The sequence below is a fragment of the Nicotiana sylvestris genome, chromosome 5 (assembly GCF_000393655.2).
Source record: "Nicotiana sylvestris chromosome 5, ASM39365v2, whole genome shotgun sequence".
Classification (NCBI taxonomy): domain Eukaryota; kingdom Viridiplantae; phylum Streptophyta; class Magnoliopsida; order Solanales; family Solanaceae; genus Nicotiana; species Nicotiana sylvestris.
In genome coordinates, this window is record NC_091061.1 from 46,771,318 (window position 1) to 46,788,359 (window position 17,042).

General features: G+C 40.8%; 1 protein-coding gene across 1 annotated transcript; it reads left to right on the forward strand.

Annotated features, from left to right (window-relative positions):
- Window positions 1–1,831: 1,831 nt before the first annotated feature.
- On the forward strand, window positions 1,832–4,807 carry LOC104237573 (uncharacterized). The gene is made up of 7 exons (XM_070146161.1): window positions 1,832–2,056; window positions 2,165–2,391; window positions 2,602–2,793; window positions 2,913–3,114; window positions 3,422–3,789; window positions 4,204–4,608; window positions 4,723–4,807. The coding sequence occupies exons 1-7, from the start codon at window positions 1,832–1,834 to the stop codon at window positions 4,805–4,807; spliced, it is 1,704 nt and encodes a 567-aa protein (XP_070002262.1).
- The last annotated feature ends 12,235 nt before the right edge of the window (window positions 4,808–17,042 follow it).

A 17,042-nucleotide genomic window follows, 5' to 3' on the forward strand; every position in this document is an offset into this window, starting at 1 on the left:
GGAGCTCGGTAAAACCCAACTGATCAGTGGTTACACAATATGTGCTGTACCTGGCCGACTATAGCGCGGCTCGGTAGAGTAAAATAGATACATATATATAATGCATGCTCGACTCATGGAATCACATTCTAAACCTTTCGGAGTGACGTAAGGTCGGTATCCTCTGTACACGTTATTAGGACCAACTCTTCATTACGAACCTTATAAGAATCAGGAAGTACCAACAACATTGATAACATAAGAATAAGAGAAGCAACATTAACATCAATCGTTCCATAAGAGGGAAAGCAATGTAAGTACTGCTAGCTTCTAAGAGTAGAGTATCTTTGGAAGCTCGTTCATTACATTATGTACAATCAGAGTCGTGCAAAAGAAGAAAAGGGATAGCCTCACATACCTTGTATATACTGCCCCAATCACAAGCTATGCAATTGTCACAACTCCTTAGTCTACAATAAGAGGAACGATACTATCGTTATCATTTAAGCGTCATAACTATTATGTATCGACCACAACCTATTTTACGTTGAAACAGACAGCACCTCCCCTATATATATGACTTCACTCCATTCAAAACAATCACCAAACAGCCCAAACAACATCAATAATAAACATATTGTGCCTCCCAAAATAATCCACGCACAACCTAATTACATCATACATACGACGACCACCGTAGTTGTGTCAAACGACCCGGAAATATGACGAATAACTATCAGCCCAAAACCCTACATATATATGGTGTTTCTCCACACCCTTCCACCTCCAAAACTCCACAAAATAGTAGTAAAACACGCAACCCAATAGTAACACAAAATAGTCCGCTACAAGTGAATAACTCAAACTCACGGCTTTCGATCACCATCCCGTGAGTTCTTACATGTATAGAACGAATTACCATGAATTCATAGCAGAGAAAAATGTATGAAAGATGGCAGTAACTTACCTTACTTGTTGGATAACTCATCCCTTCCTTTGGTTCTTCAAACTCTAGGTTTTACCTCAAATAGAAATTGAAAGAGAGGGAAAATCGATTAGGGTTTGTGTGGGATTTTTGGGGAGGAGTTGCAAGGGTTAACTTTGGTTTTGAGGGTCTGAAATATGGATGAAATAACTGAGTTCATAACCCCTTAAAAGTCCTCTCTTGGCCGACCTAGGTATTTTAATTTTGTCCTATCATTTTGGCAAGTAGGTGATGCACCTACTTGTCATCTACCAATCTGCGCAGGCTTGCGAAAATATGAATATCTCTATACTCCGAGGTCGTATTGACAAACGGTTTAATGCGTTGGAAACTAGACTCATAGATCTTTAATTTGCTGCATAGATCACCCCGTAATTCCTTGTAAATTAGGATAAAAGCTTAAAAATATTTAACCTAATGTTTAAGTAAAATTATGAACCTAAGTTGCGACAACGTTTGTCGACTTTTGTTTCATAACTCGTTTGACTTCAAGACTTATGATACGGATATTTTATGATTCAAATAACTTAATACATGACCTCTTTAGTGTATTAATAACCTCTAGGTTTACCTAAAAATACGACTTACAACATCCTTGATTCGTTTATCTTCTAATACTTGTTAATCACCCTTATACACCCTTGTATCACTTAAGACCAATAGGATTAACTTCTTATAATCTCAAAGGTAATTCCTTCTTGGATTTATGTTAACTAATATATGGCATGAACTAACGCGTGTGGATATGGGTTGTAACATCCATGTACCATTGGGAGTGCGGATTTTGCAAAGGCATTGTGTGATTTGGGAGCAAACATTAATTTGATGCCTTACTCCGTGTTCAAAACTTTGGGTATTGGTCAACCGATGCCTACTTCAATGAGATTGCAAATGGAAGATAGAGCGATGAAGATGTCGCTTGGTATTATTGATGATGTTCTTGTCCGGGTGGACATGTTTATTTTTCCTGCTGATTTTGTGATTCTTGACTGCGAAGTTGACTATGAGGTGCCTATAATATTGGGAAGGCCTTTCCTAGCAACTCAAAAGGTATTGGTTGATGTGGAAGCAGGGGAGCTCACCTTCCGTGTGGTACGAAAAATTTATCTTTCATGTGTGCAAATCAATGGGGCAGCCGAATAGTACTAAAGTTTGCTCTTTTGTGGATCTTGCCACGGAAGTGATAGTTGATGATACTAGTGCATGGTCAATGTGGAGGATCCTTTAGAAGAGGTATTGTTGAACCTTGATGTGAATGAGGACGAAGGTAGGGTGGAGTGTGTCAATGCTTTGCACGGAATGGGTTCTTATTCTTATGAGCCCCATAAGCTTTCTTTGGATCTTGAGAATATAAAGACTCTGCCAACAAAGCCTTTAATTGAGGAACCTCATGTTTTGGAGTTGAAGCCTTTGCCTTCACACCTCAGGTATGAATTCTTGGGCCCTAGTTCAACATTACCTGTTATTTTTTATTCTCGTCTTACTAACGTGCAGGTAAATGCCACACTGGAGGTGCTCCAAAGAAGAAATAAGGCAATTGGATGGACTCTAGCTGATATTCATGGAATAAGCCCCGCCTTTTGCATGCACAAGATTATACTTGAGGATGATGCCAAGCCCTTCATATAACATCAAAGGAGGTTGAATGAGGCTATACAAGAGGTTGTCAAAAAGAAGGTGATCAAGTGGCTAGATGCAGTGATTGTGTACCCCATCTCAGATAGTTTTTGGACTTCATTGATGCAATGTGTGACGGAGAAGGGTGGTATGACTGTGGTCACCAATGAGCAGAATGAGTTGATTCCCATAGGACTGTCAACGGATGAAAGGTGTGCATGGACTACCGAAAATTGAATAAAGCGATCCACAAAGATCATTTTCCATTGCCCTTTCTTGACCAGATGCTGGATAGACTTGTTGGGCGTGCCTTCTACTACTTTTTGTATAGGTACTCAGGTTACAACAAGATTTTGATTGCTCTGGAAAATCAGGAGAAAACCACATTCACATGTCCGTATGATAATTTTGCATTTTCTAGGATGCCATTTGGTTTGTGTAATGCACTGGCTACCTTTCAGCGCTGTATGATGGCTATATTTATCGACATGGTGGAGGACTTCTTGGAAGTGTTCATGGATGATTTCAGTGTTGTGGGTGACTCTTTTTAAGAATTCTTGGGTAAAATTGATAAAGTGTTGGCACGATGTGAGGAGACAAATCTAGTGCTTAACTGGGAAAAATGCCACTTTATGGTCGAGGAGGGCATTGTCCTCGGCCATAAGATCTCAAAGAATGGTATTGAGGTGGACAAGGCAAAAATTGAAGTGATTTCAAAGCTTCCTCCTCCTACTTTAGTTAAGGGGGGTTAGAAGTTTTCTTGGGCATGCGGGGTTCTACCGAAGATTCATCAAAGACTTTTCTAAGGTAGTGAATCCTTTGTGGAAATTATTGGAAAAGGATGCAAAGTTCGTGTTTAATGATGAATGCATGAAAGCTTTTGAACTTCTCAAGTACAAATTGACAACCACTCCCATTACTACCGCACCCAATTGGAGCTTACCTTTTGAGCTCATGTGTGATGCAAGTGATATTAGGGTAGGATCGGTCTTGGGTCAAAGAGTAAACAAGATGTTTCACCCGGTGTATGATGGAAGCAAAACAATGAATGATGCTCAAGTAAATTACACGGTGGCGGAAAAAGAGTTGCTAGCAATTGTGTTTGCAATGGAGAAGTTTAGGCCTTATCTCATGGGTGCCAAGGTGATAGTTCATACTGACCATGCAGCACTCCACTACTTGATGACAAAGAAGGATTCCAAGGCTAGGTAGATGAGATGGGTTCTATTGCTTCAAGAGTTTGACCTTGAGATTGTTGATCGAAAAGGGAGTGAAAACCAAGTGGAGGATCACTTGTCCTGCTTGGAGGAGGAGGGGAGGCCCCATGATGGCCTCAAAATTAATGATTCATTCCTTGATGAGCAACTCCTCTCCGTATCTGTGAATAGTATGCCTTGGTTCGCAGATGTTGCCAACTTTCTTGTGACCGGTATTATTCCGTGTGAGCTCTCTTCTAACCAAAGGAAGAAGCTTAAATGGGATAGCTTGGACTACTACTAGGATGAGCCTTATTTTTCTAAAATTTATAATGATGGTGTGATCCGGAGATGTGTTCTGGAAGAGGAGCAAATGAGTATTCTTGATGCTTGACATTCCTCTCTCTACGGTGGTCACCATGGTAGGGCGAGGACAGCTTTAAAGGTGGTTAGCTGTGGTTTTTATTGCCCTACATTGTACAAGGATGCGGGTGAGCTAGTAAAGAGATGTGATGAGTGTCAGAGAGCTGGTGGAATTTCAAAGAAGGATGAAATACCTCTCACCACTATTCTTGAGGTTGACATGTTTGATGTGTGTAACATTGACTTTATGGGGCCTTTTGTGAGTTCATGTGGCAACACGTACATTCTGGTGGCTGTTTATTATGTTTCCAAGTTGGTTGAGGCCGTGACTTTACCTAACAATGAGGCCCGGAGTGTGGTGGCTTTTCTCAAGACTAATATCTTTACTCGGTTTGGCACTCCTAGAGCAATCATCAGTGATGGGGGTTCTCATTTCTGCAATAAGGTATTTGACACTTTGATTGCAAAGTATGGTGTCAATCACAAAGTTTAAACTCCTTACCATCCTCAGGCTAGTGGGAAAGTTTAGGTCTCCAATAGAGAGATAAAGAGCATATTGTCAAAGACTGTCAATGTAAATAGGACTGACTGGTCAAAGAAACTGGATGATGCTTTATGTGCTTACAGGACTTCTTACAAGACTCCAATTGGTATGTCTCCGTGCTAGTTGGTATTTGGAAAAGTGTATCATCTTCTGGTTGAGTTAGAGCACAAGGCCATGTGGGTTTTGAAAAAGTTAAATCTTGAATGGGATGTTGCAACAAATCTCTGGGTAGAGCAACTCAATGAGCTTGATGAGTTCAGGTTTCATGCCTATTCCAGCTCGTCCTTGTATAAGGACAAGATAAAGTACTTACATGACAAGTATGACCGTTGTCACACCTCCTTTTTGTGCGCCCCGCCCCGAAGGGTTAAATGTGCGAGGGAGTTTTTCCAATTTAAGTGACAATATTCGAAATGAGATTATTTAATTCAGAGTCGCCACTTGGGAAAGGTTTGGCTTTTGGTGTCCCAAGTCACCGGTTTATCTTGAATCCCAAATCGAGGAAATTTTCGACTTTTCCAAATGAAGTCTGCGAACCAGAAATTCTAAGTAAGGAATTCTGTTGACCCGAGGGAAGGTGTTAGGCACCCTCGAATCTCGTGGTTCTAGCACGGTCGCTTAAATTGTTATAATGGCTGAATATCTGATTTAAATACATGTTATGACTTACGTTCTTTTATTAAGTTTAAACCGCTTTTATTATTATCATTTATTTTTATAGAATTGCAACGTCGTGAAAATGCATCTCGAACCACGTCACAATCAATGCACCCGTGATCATCAACACATTTGACTCTGTTGAGATTTGGATTTGGGTCACATCAATGTGCACCCGAATTTAAGAATATAATTTAATTAAGCCGCGCTTGAAGAGTCTAACACGTTATTATTTTTGGAGAAGGCCATGAGATTCACTAAACGGCCTGTCCTGAATTCTAAATATTTGTTATGGTTAGTTATTGAGGGCCCCGCAGTTTGCATTCTTATTTGGCGAGGCTCGTCTCATTATTTTAGAGAAAGGATATCCTGAAGCGACTACATTTCTATTACATTTGTCTCTAAAAATAAAAGAGAAAAATACCAAACTTACTTGTTTAAGCAACTAACATACTAAATCTCTACTATATGTGACGAGTCCGAATTTTGCTTGATTGCCTAATTGGTTGTTTATGAGGTGAGAATTATTTCATGCCTCATCTTCAAAGAGTGAATAAGCTTTGTTAATTTGATAAGAGAGATTGCAAGCAACAAATAACTCATACTAAACTTACATTAAACAAACCTTAAGTTTGAACTTTATAATTAACTTATTTAGGCTTGATAAATGAAATCGGCTACTTATTAAGAAAAAAACTACTATTAATTGGATTCGAGAATGCCTATTAGTTTTCCTCGAAAGTCATCGCATTATTCCGAAACAATGAATCTATATTGAAGCCCATATCGAACTTATATAGAAACAAGTAATCTAACAAAAGGGTTGGCATACATTATCACCCTGTTAACGTAACGCTGCATGAGAATTAGTTTGAGGTTCACTTATCTTTGAAATCAAATGGAACCGAATATAGATGATTCGATAGTTCAGAGATCTAGGCAAAAATACATACATATGCTTGCTATGATTCTATGTTATGATGTCATAACTGAAACAAAACTAATTGTTGTATGCATTAAAACACATCTGATCTAACAAGCAAATGCTATCTAATTGTTCATCTCAAATCAGAATGTATGTTAATTTATACAAAATATTTGCAGTTTGCGGTTAAACAAATACAGGCTAAACTAACATTCGACCTATTTTGAACACAAGTATTATAAAGTAAACATGCATTCTTTTCTTTATTTCTGCTTCAAACTTCAAACTTTCAACAACATATGGTTTCAGAAGTTGTGTACCTGGAAATGTTTGACAATTGAAGAAAAAGAGAAGTCAGCAATGGCAACAAGTGCAGCAGCAGTAACAGCAGGTAACCAATAGAACAAATCCCAGTGCAAGATGCAGTTAGAGCCGATGAAAAATGGCAGAATGAAGCAAATTCCAGTAGTATGGAATCAGAATTTAGGCAGAACAAATCCAGAAATGAACTAATGCTACAACACAACCAGTAACCTCAATCAAGACTCAGAAGAAAACCATATGGAGCAAGGAAATCCAGACTAGTGAGAATCAAGACAAAGATGAAAATGCAGTCCCTTTTTCGGTGCTATGCTTCTCCCTCTCTATTTCCGTCTGTGTGTGTATATATCAAAATCTGTTTCCCCTAGGTTTTGTATGCCTCCTCTTTTCTGATGGAAGTCCTCCCCTTTTATAAGCCTTAACATCAGCCCTTTAACAAACTGTTAGACCAAAAGAACACCCCTCCCATGTGCTATCTTCTTTTCAGTTTCCACTTAGCTATTTTAAGTATTAACCCCCCCATCACATTCCCTGGCAGACTTACTCTTTTAAATGAGGTTTAATACTTCTTAAACTAAAGCAGGGTAATGGGCAGCAGAATATATCTGACAGCATATGCTGTCAAACTATTTTTAAATCAAAAAGCCCTTTATGCAGGAACCAGGTTGTGCATAAATGCACTTGTGGTGCACAAATGCACATGTTGCGCACAGGTGCACATGCCCTCCAATTCAGAACTTAAACAAAACATTCCTTTTACATTTCTGATTCAAATTAACAACTATAAGTAAACAAACTCAGTTCCTAATTGATTCAAGCACATGCTTAGCAGAAGTAAGTCGATTTGTTATTGTTCGGACAACTGAAACTAATTGACGACATATGTCGACTCGACTATACTAGTTATAATACATACAATCGTAACCAAAAATCAGACATTTAACAGTATCACACAAGGGGTTCAGATTGCAATGTTAATACAGAAAGGCCCTAGGAACTAAATGAACGAACCAATTCAAATTCATTTGATTGTACAACTTACACATACACATTATCAGTGAACAGAAGAGGGACTTAATCAAACACGTAGGTTCAAACAAAGTGGACAGGACACAGTTGATAAAATTCAAAACACAAATTTTCACAAAACATGAACAGCCTTTTAAACAATCACATGGACTAAAACAAATAAAGAAAAGAAAGCAAAACTCACCTTAAACCCCGAAAAATCAAAAAACCCTAGCTTGGACTCGAACAGACCTTTCTTAAGGCTGAACGGACTTTAATCGAAGTGTTTCTCATATGAGAAACACTTCGATTAAGGTCCATTAGACCTTAATCTCTTGGTTTAAACAAGATACAGACCAGTGACGAGGAACCCTAAGGTTCCAAAAATTAGATCCGGGATTCATGCTTCCCTGGTCAGATTCGGACCAAACCAAGCATGGTTTGGTCACGAGGGGGTCTGGGGAGCGTCTGGTGTGAAGTTGAGGCCGACTGGTGTAAATCAGGTTCCGACTCGAATCTTCAAATGAAGATTCGAGAAGGTGGGAGGGGATTCGAAGTGTGTGATTGGTGGATTTGGGTTCAGGATGGTGAGGAGCATCTACGGTGTTAAGGGTGGGGTCACCGGCGTCCATGCCGCCGGCTTTTCATGGTGAAAGTATACAGGGGCGGCTAGGGTTTGAAGGGGAAGGGTCTGGTGAAGACGAAGGCTGGGGTATTGGATAGGGGGCAGGGTATGGTTGTAGGTTTATATAGTTAGTGGATAGGTGGATCCTGGCCGTTGGATGAGACATGATGAAGGGCCAGGATCCTTCGACTAACAGGGAACGGCGTCGTTTCAAGGGTAAAGGGTTGAGGTCGGTCCGGGTGAGACGGGTCGGGTCTGTTAGTGGGTTCGGGGTGAGAGATCTTGGCCGTTGATCTTTCAGAGATCAACGGCTTAGATCAGCCTGGATTAAAACGGTGTCATTTGGACGTTCTTGAAGTAGGCTGGTCACGGACCGGGCAAGCATGGGTTTTGGGCTGAGTTTGTTTGGGCCAATTTGTTTAAAATTGGACTGGCCCAAGTCCGAATTTTTTTTCCTTTTATTATTCTTTTATTTTCTTCTTTATTTTAAAAACAAAACCTAAGTAAATCAAATTAAAATTAAATAAACACTTAATACAATTATTTGCACACACATATTAAAATATTTAAAACAGGTAAAATCAAACAAAAACAAAATCACGGACAAAGATGCCTATTTATGATTTTCTATTTAACGAACGAATCCCGGTTCAAATTACGCATGACACATACATTTTTTGTATTTTGCTTTAATAAAAATTAAATGGGCAAAAATTATAAATAATTAACGAAGTGCCATGTAAAATCCAAAAAATTGTACAATAGGACCATTTGTTATTATTTTTATTTCTTTTTGGAGTGATTGTTGCGTAAAACAAAAATCACGTGCTCACAGCTGCCCCTCTTTGTTCGGAAACACGAAGAGTTTTCGTGCAAAGATAAAGTGAGCGGATATAAGCAATTTTTGCCTATGGACTACTCCGTGTGAAGCATGTTTTGAAAGTTTTGACCGAATCTTGCTTCAAAGATTTCCTACATATCCCGGGCTAAACAGGAATCAGGTCAATGTAGTTCGGGAAGCTTCGGTAGCTGGGACTACCATGGGATTGCAATGCTTGCTGTTACTGATGTTGCTGTTGTCACCTGCTTTAATGACCGCCTTATTACAACCAAAGAAAAATTGAAACTGAACTAAATACTTATATGCATGTCAACTGCTAGTTACAAGATCCCTATCTATGATTCTTCTGCGACTTGATCATGGGTCTTAGCTGATTTCGCTTGGAGACTTCGATCCGAATCTTGATACCTTCGAGACTTAGGTGCTTGTTTAACCTCTGGGATACTCAGTGAGATGTGACTGGCAGAGTTCTGGACCTCAATCAAAACTTGGAATGATCCGCCTTCCATTTTCTCCGGCATCTCGTGACATCTTCTTTTTGTCCTTTTCTTTCTTTTTTGGATTCTGAGTTGAGACTCATCTCGCGGGTCATTTCGATCCGTGTGGCTCGAGGTTAGACCTGCGGAAGAAAACAAACAAACGAACGAAATTTTCTGCCCCAGTTTCACTAGGAAAATTTCGTTAATTATTCGCCAGGAAGTTCATAAAATTGAGGAAGGAAGATAAAAATGCTTAGTTCAGGGTTGGAGCCCTAATACCGACTAGCTGGGGAGAAGCTCAGCTTAGGGTTTTAAAACCCAAATGCTGATTGCAAGGAAAAGCTCAGTTTAGGGTTTAAAACCCTAATGCTGGCTGAATGGGAAAAGTTCAGTTTAGGGTTTAAAACCCTAATGCTGACTAAAGGAAAAATTCAGTTTAGGGTTTAAAACCCTAATGCTGATTGCATGGAAAAGCTAAGTTTAGGGTTTAAAACCCTAATGCTGGCTGAATGGAAAAAAGTTCAGTTTAGGGTTTAAAACCCTAATGCTGACTAAAGGAAAAATTCAGTTTAGTGTTTAAAACCCTAATGCTAGCGGAATGGAAAAAAGTTCAGTTTAGGGTTTAAAACCCTAATGCTGACTAAAGGGAAAATTCAGTTTAGGGTTTAAAACCCTAATGCTGACTGCATTGAAAAGCTCAGTTTAGGGTTTAAAACCCTAATGCTGGCGGAATGGAAAAAAGTTCAGTTTAGGGTTTAAAACCCTAATGCTGACTGAAAGGAAAAATTCAGTTTAGGGTTTTAAAACCCTAATGCTGACTAAAGGGAAAATTCAGTTTAGGGTTTAAAACCCTAATGCTGACTGCATTGAAAAGCTCAGTTTAGGGTTTAAAACCCTAATGCTGGCGGAATGGAAAAAAGTTCAGTTTAGGGTTTAAAACCCTAATGCTGACTGAAAGGAAAATTCAGTTTAGGGTTTAAAACCCTAATGCTGACTGCATTGAAAAGCTCAGTTTAGGGTTTAAAACCCTAATGCTGGCGGAATGGAAAAAAGTTCAGTTTAGGGTTTAAAACCCTAATGCTGACTGAAAGGAAAATTCAGTTTAGGGTTTAAAACCCTAATGCTGACTGCATTGAAAAGCTCAGTTTAGGGTTTAAAACCCTAATGCTGGCGGAATGGAAAAAAGTTCAGTTTAGGGTTTAAAACCCTAATGCTGACTGAAAGGAAAAATTCAGTTTAGGGTTTTAAAACCCTAATGCTGACTAAAGGGAAAATTCAGTTTAGGGTTTAAAACCCTAATGCTGACTGCATTGAAAAGCTCAGTTTAGGGTTTAAAACCCTAATGCTGGCGGAATGAAAAAAAGTTCAGTTTAGGGTTTAAAACCCTAATGCTGACTGAAAGGAAAATTCAGTTTAGGGTTTAAAACCCTAATGCTGACTGCATTGAAAAGCTCAGTTTAGGGTTTAAAACCCTAATGTTGGCGGAATGGAAAAAAGTTCAGTTTAGGGTTTAAAACCCTAATGCTGACTAAAAGGAAAATTCAGTTTAGGGTTTAAAACCCTAATGCTGACTGCATTGAAAAGCTCAGTTTAGGGTTTAAAACCCTAATGCTGGCGGAATGGAAAAAAGTTCAGTTTACGGTTTAAAACCCTAATACTGACTGAAAGGAAAATTCAGTTTAGGGTTTAAAACCCTAATGCTGACTGCAGGGAAAAGCTCAGTTTAGGGTTTAAAACCCTAATGCTGGCTGAATGGAAAAAAGTTCAGTTTAGGGTTTAAAACCCTAATGCTGACTGAAGGAAAAATTCAGTTTAGGGTTTAAAACCCTAATGCTGATTGCATGGAAAAGCTCAGTTTAGGGTTTAAAACCCTAATGCTGGCTGAATGGAAAAAAGTTCAGTTTAGGGTTTAAAACACTAATGCTGACTGAATGGAAAAGCTCAGTTTAGGGTTTAAAACCCTAATGCTGGCGGAATGGAAAAAAGTTCAGTTTAGGGTTTAAAACCCTAATGCTGACTGAAAGGAAAAATTCAGTTTAGGGTTTTAAAACCCTAATGCTGACTAAATGGAAAATTAAGTTTAGGGTTTAAAACCCTAATGCTGACTGCATTGAAAAGCTCAGTTTAGGGTTTAAAACCCTAATGCTGGCGGAATGGAAAAAAGTTCAGTTTAGGGTTTAAAACCCCTAATGCTGACTGAAAGGAAAATTCAGTTTAGGGTTTAAAACCCTAATGCTGACTGCATTGAAAAGCTCAGTTTAGGGTTTAAAACCCTAATGCTGGCTGAATGAAAAAAGTTCAGTTTAGGGTTTAAAACCCTAATGCTGACTGAAGGAAAAATTCAGTTTAGGGTTTAAAATCCTAATGCTGATTGCATGGAAAAGCTCAGTTTAGGGTTTAAAACCCTAATGCTGGCTGAATGGAAAAAAGTTCAGTTTAGGGGTGGAAAAGCTCAGTTTAGGGTTTAAAACCTAAATGCTGGCTGAATGAAAAAAGTTCAGTTTAGGGTTTAAAACCCTAATGCTGACTAGCTGGGGACAAAATTCGAGAACAACAACTGACCTCTTTTTTTTTTTTTGAATTTTCTTGTTTTAGTAAAAGACAAAAGGGAGTTTCGTGGAAACTTACCTTTCGAGTGAATTCCTTATTGCCAAAATATTTCTTGTACCCATGTACCTTCTTCTTTGGGCGACGCGCGCTTCTTGCACGATTGTCTTGGATTAAACCTGTTTCAACTCTTCAGATAAAGAACAATTGTTAGTTCGGAAATGACGGTCGGTTTGGTGACCTAGATCGTTCCCGGTTGCTTTATTGCGTCTTTATTTCTGTTGCGAAGTCCCGCCATTGATTTGATTCATATGTCGGAACCTTTTAGACTGCTCAGGCTTGTATTTCTAGATTCTGTGATGATTTGCCTCGTAAGGCTCTTTTTCTTTCTCTCTTTTTTGTGTCCCGTTTTGCTTGGAGGTTCTCAACGCGGATTTTATTGGAGGTATTCTGTGGGGATTTGTACAAAAGGAAGCTCTGTGGGGGAATATTTACAAAGTGGATTCTTTGTGCGGATTTTTGTACAATGGGGCATGCTGGGTAATTGTTTCGAAGCGGGCTTTCCACGATTTGATGGGGTAAGCTTGTTGAGGAATTTTTACAAAGGGACTCGCTGGGGAGGTGCTGGGGAAATTCCAACGGGGATTTTTTCTTTTTTTTTTTTCTTTTTTTTTCTTTTTTTTTTATTTTGGGGAGACTCTGTGGGGGATTGTACAAGGAGAGACTCTGTGGGGATTCGTCCGAAGGCGGACTTGCTGGGGGAAATTTCTCTTTTTCCTCTTTACTTTGAACGCCATCAAACATCATGATTTATCAAGTTTGGACAGACGTACCAACGAAACGGGGTGTTTTCCTTCATGAGACGGTATTCCGTGAAAACAAACTTGCCACCTGCCCTTTCCGGTGTATCCTGAACTTGGGGTTAAAACATAAAAAGGGATTCGAAGAGAAACAAAGGAAGGAGAAAACAAATTTCAAGAAGGGAATGTCTCTTTCAGGACGAGAAAGACTTATCTGAGGAAGATAACGCTGGCTTTAAATGACATGACATGCTCTTTGGACTGGACGCCTGACCTTCCATGAACTTGCGTTTCCCTGAACCAGAACGGATCTGTGATTCCAAACCGGTGGAACTTTGCCGAGACCTCCTTGGGGTGGAGTCATTCTTTTCGGCCAACAGCGCCCTTTGCGGGTTTTCGCCGGCTGACCTCTCTCATTTCTCTTCCTGTCATCGCTTGACAGCACTCTTTGTGAGTTTTTACTAAACAAGCTCTCTCATTTTTGTTTCTCTACTCCCGTCGCCTCGTGGTGCCCGAAGGTTTTCACCGACGAGACTCTCTCATTTTATCTCTCTCAATTCAGAGTGTGCCGGTCTCCATTTGTGACGCTTATTGGTTCCCCACTATCTTTGGTAATTGATTTGAAGGCTTGTGCTTGGTAAAGAGAGGTAGATGATACTAACTTCTCAACTGCTCGACGTGCCCCGGTTTCAATTTCAAGGCGAATGGGATTTTATTGTTGGTGTGACTGAACCTCAGGGAGAGGCTGCCTACGTATCCTTTCGGAATCAAGTCAAACGTAGTTCAGGCCTCAATCAATGTTTTTGTTTTGTTGTTTTTTTTATAAGCGGCCCAAAGGCTCGTAGAGAGAATTGGGTAGTGTTTGGGAGTAGTGGGGAATAAAACCTTCGTCATTTTCAAATGTGTCAGGACCACTGGAGTATAATTTAGACGTAGTATCTCTTGACTGCATCTGTATTTACTGCTGTTTCGGGGTCATTTCCTTCGATATCACCTAAATACAACGCTCCTCTCGGCAATATCTTCCTTATGATGTATGGGCCTTTCCAATTTGGAGCAAACTTCCCTTTTGCTTCCTCATGATGTGGCAGAATACGCCTCAGTACCAACTGACCTACTTCGAAATTCCTGGGTCGGACTTTCTTGTTGTAAGCACGGGCCATCCTTCATTGGTACAACTGTCCATGACAAACCGCGGCCATTCGCTTTTCATCAATCAAAGTCAATTGCTCTAACCGAGTCTTGACCCACTTGCTGTCTTCGATTTCCGCTTCGACAATGGTTCGAAGCGAAGGAATTTCCACCTCTGGTGGTATTACAACCTCGGTCCCATAAACCAAAAGATAAGGAGTCGCTCCTACTGATGTGCGTACCGTAGTGCGATACCCCAACAACGCAAATGGTAACTGCTCATGCCACTGTCGGGAACTTTGGATGGTTTTCCTCAAAATCTTCTTGATGTTTTTATTCGCTGCTTCTATAGCGCCATTGGCCTTTGGCCGATAAGGAGTAGAATTCCTATGCGTTATTTTGAATTGCTCGCATACATCTCCCATCAAGTGACTGTTCAAGTTTGCTGCGTTATCTGTAATGATAGTCGCAGGAATACCGAAACGACAGATAAGATTTGAGTGTACAAAATCCACTACAGCTTTTTTAGTGACCGACTTGAGAGTGACAGCCTCTACCCATTTTGTGAAGTAGTCTATGGCAACCAGTATAAACCTGTGTCCATTCGAAGCCTTTGGTTCGATTGGTCCAATGACGTCCATGCCCCAGGCGACAAATGGCCAAGGTGCAGACATGGGATGCAGCTCCGTGGGAGGTGCATGAATCAAATCACCGTGCACCTGACATTGATGACACTTCCGAACGAAGCTAAAGCAATCCTTTTCCATGGTCATCCAGTAATAACCTGCTCGAAGGATTTTCTTTGCTAAGACATACCCGTTCATGTGAGGTCCGCACACACCTGCGTGTACTTCGTGCATGATCTTCCTTGCTTCCTCGATATCGACACATCTTAGGAGATTGAGGTCCGGGGTCCTCTTATATAACAGTTCACCGCTCAGAAAGAAACCACTTGCATGTCGCCTAATGGTCCTCTTTTGATCTCCAGTAGCGTGCTCGGGGTATTCTTGTGTCTTTAGGAACCTCTTGATGTCATGGTACCAAGGCTGCGTATTTGATCCCGCCTCGATTACACTGCAGTAACCGTGTCTTTCCTTGATTTGGATTTCCAAAGGATCGACGTGGGCGTTGCCCGGGTAGGGTAGCATTGAAGCCAAAGTAGCAAGTGCATCTGCCAGTTCATTGTGACACCTCGGGATATACCTGAACTCTATTGATGTAAAGCGCTTGCTGAGGTCCTCCACATGCTGTCGGTATGGGATAAGTTTGACATCCCGAGTTTCCCATTCACCTTGACTTGTCGGATAATCAGGTCAGAATCTCCCATAATCAGTAAGTCTTCGACATCCTGATCGATTGCCATATGCATGCCCATGATGCAGGCTTCATACTCAGCTGTATTATTTGTGCAAAAGAAACGAAGTCTAGCTGTGGCGGGATAATGCTGACCAGAAGGCGAGATCAAAATTGCCCCAATCCCTACACCCTTGGCGTTCACGGCTCCATCAAAGAACATCTTCCAGACATGAGCGTCCTCCGAGACCACTTCTACGGTGTTTACTTCTTCATCTGGAAAGTAGGTACTCAATGGCTGGTATTCCTCATCGACTGGATTTTCGGCCAAATGATCTGCTAGCGCCTGGGCTTTCATTGCCATGCGAGTGACATAGACTATGTCGAATTCCGTAAGCAAGATTTGCCATTTAGCCAGTCTCCCAGTAGGCATTAGTTTATGAAATATATACTTCAAAGGATCCAACCTGCTTATGAGGAACGTAGTGTGGGCTTGGAGATAATGTCTCAGCTTTTGAGCAACCCACGTGAGAGCGCAGCATGTCCTCTCCAGCAGAGTGTATTTGGCCTCGTAGCCGGTGAATTTCTTGCTCAAGTAGTAGATTGCTTGCTCCTTCTTTCCGGTTACGTCGTGTTGCCCGAGGACGCAACCGAAAGAGTTCTCCAAGACTGTCAGATACAAGAAAAGTGGCCTCCCTGGTTCTGGAGGGACCAAGACTGGGGGATTCGAAAGGTATTCTTTGACTTTATCAAAGGCTTCTTGACACTCTGTTGTCCACTTAATCGCCGCATCTTTCCTTAACAGCTTGAATATGGGTTCACACGTGCTTGTCAGCTGGGCAATAAACCGACTGATGTAGTTCAACCTGCCCAACAGACTCATCACGTCTTTCTTTGTTCTTGGAGGAGGCAAATCTCTGATGGATTTTATCTTAGTTGGATCTAGCTCGATACCTCTCCTGCTTACGATGAAGCCCAAAAGTTTGCCCGACGGAACTCCGAAAGCGCATTTGGCTGGGTTCAGCTTCAAGTCATACTTCCTTAATCTCTCGAAGAATTTCCTCAAGTCTTGGATGTGATTATCCTGCGTCCTGGACTTGACTATCACGTCGTCCACGTACACCTCTATTTCCTGATGCATCATGTCATGAAAAATGGCAGTCATGGCCCTCATGTAAGTAGCCCCAGCATTCTTCAAACCAAATGGCATGACCCGATAACAGTAGGTGCCCCAAGGCGTGGTGAAGGCAGTTTTCTCGGCGTCCTCTTCATCCATCAATACCTGATGATACCCAGCGTAACAATCTACGAAAGACTGTATTTCGTGTTTGGCACAATTATCAACGAGGATGTGGATGTTGGGCAGTGGGAAATTATCTTTAGGACTTGCTCTGTTCAGATCTCGGTAATCTACACATACCCGAGTTTTCCCGTCCTTTTTTGGTACTGGAACCACATTCGCCAACCATGTTGTATATTGGACTACCCGAATCACTCCCGTTTTCAGTTGTTTGGTGATCTCCTCTTTAATCTTGTCACTGACCTCAGTTTTGAACTTTCGTTGCTTTTGTTGAACTGGAGGACAATCAGGATGAATCGGCAATTTATGAACCACTAGATCAACACCTAGTCCCGGCATGTCATCATATGACCAAGCAAACACGTCTTTAAATTCAAAAAGAAGTTGGATTATCGCATCTCGCGTTTTCTTGTCCGTGTGAATGCTTATTT

What these genes read in the sequence shown, in the direction of transcription:
- LOC104237573 (XM_070146161.1), top strand. Translation starts at nt 1,832, where the DNA reads ATGCCTACTTCAATGAGATTGCAAATGGAAGATAGAGCGATGAAGATG. An exon ending in CCTTTGCCTTCACACCTCAG is followed by an intron (nt 2,392 to 2,601) that starts GTATGAATTCTT and finishes ATAACATCAAAG; the next exon opens with GAGGTTGAATGAGGCTATAC. An exon ending in TCATGGATGATTTCAGTGTT is followed by an intron (nt 3,115 to 3,421) that starts GTGGGTGACTCT and finishes TTATTGGAAAAG; the next exon opens with GATGCAAAGTTCGTGTTTAA.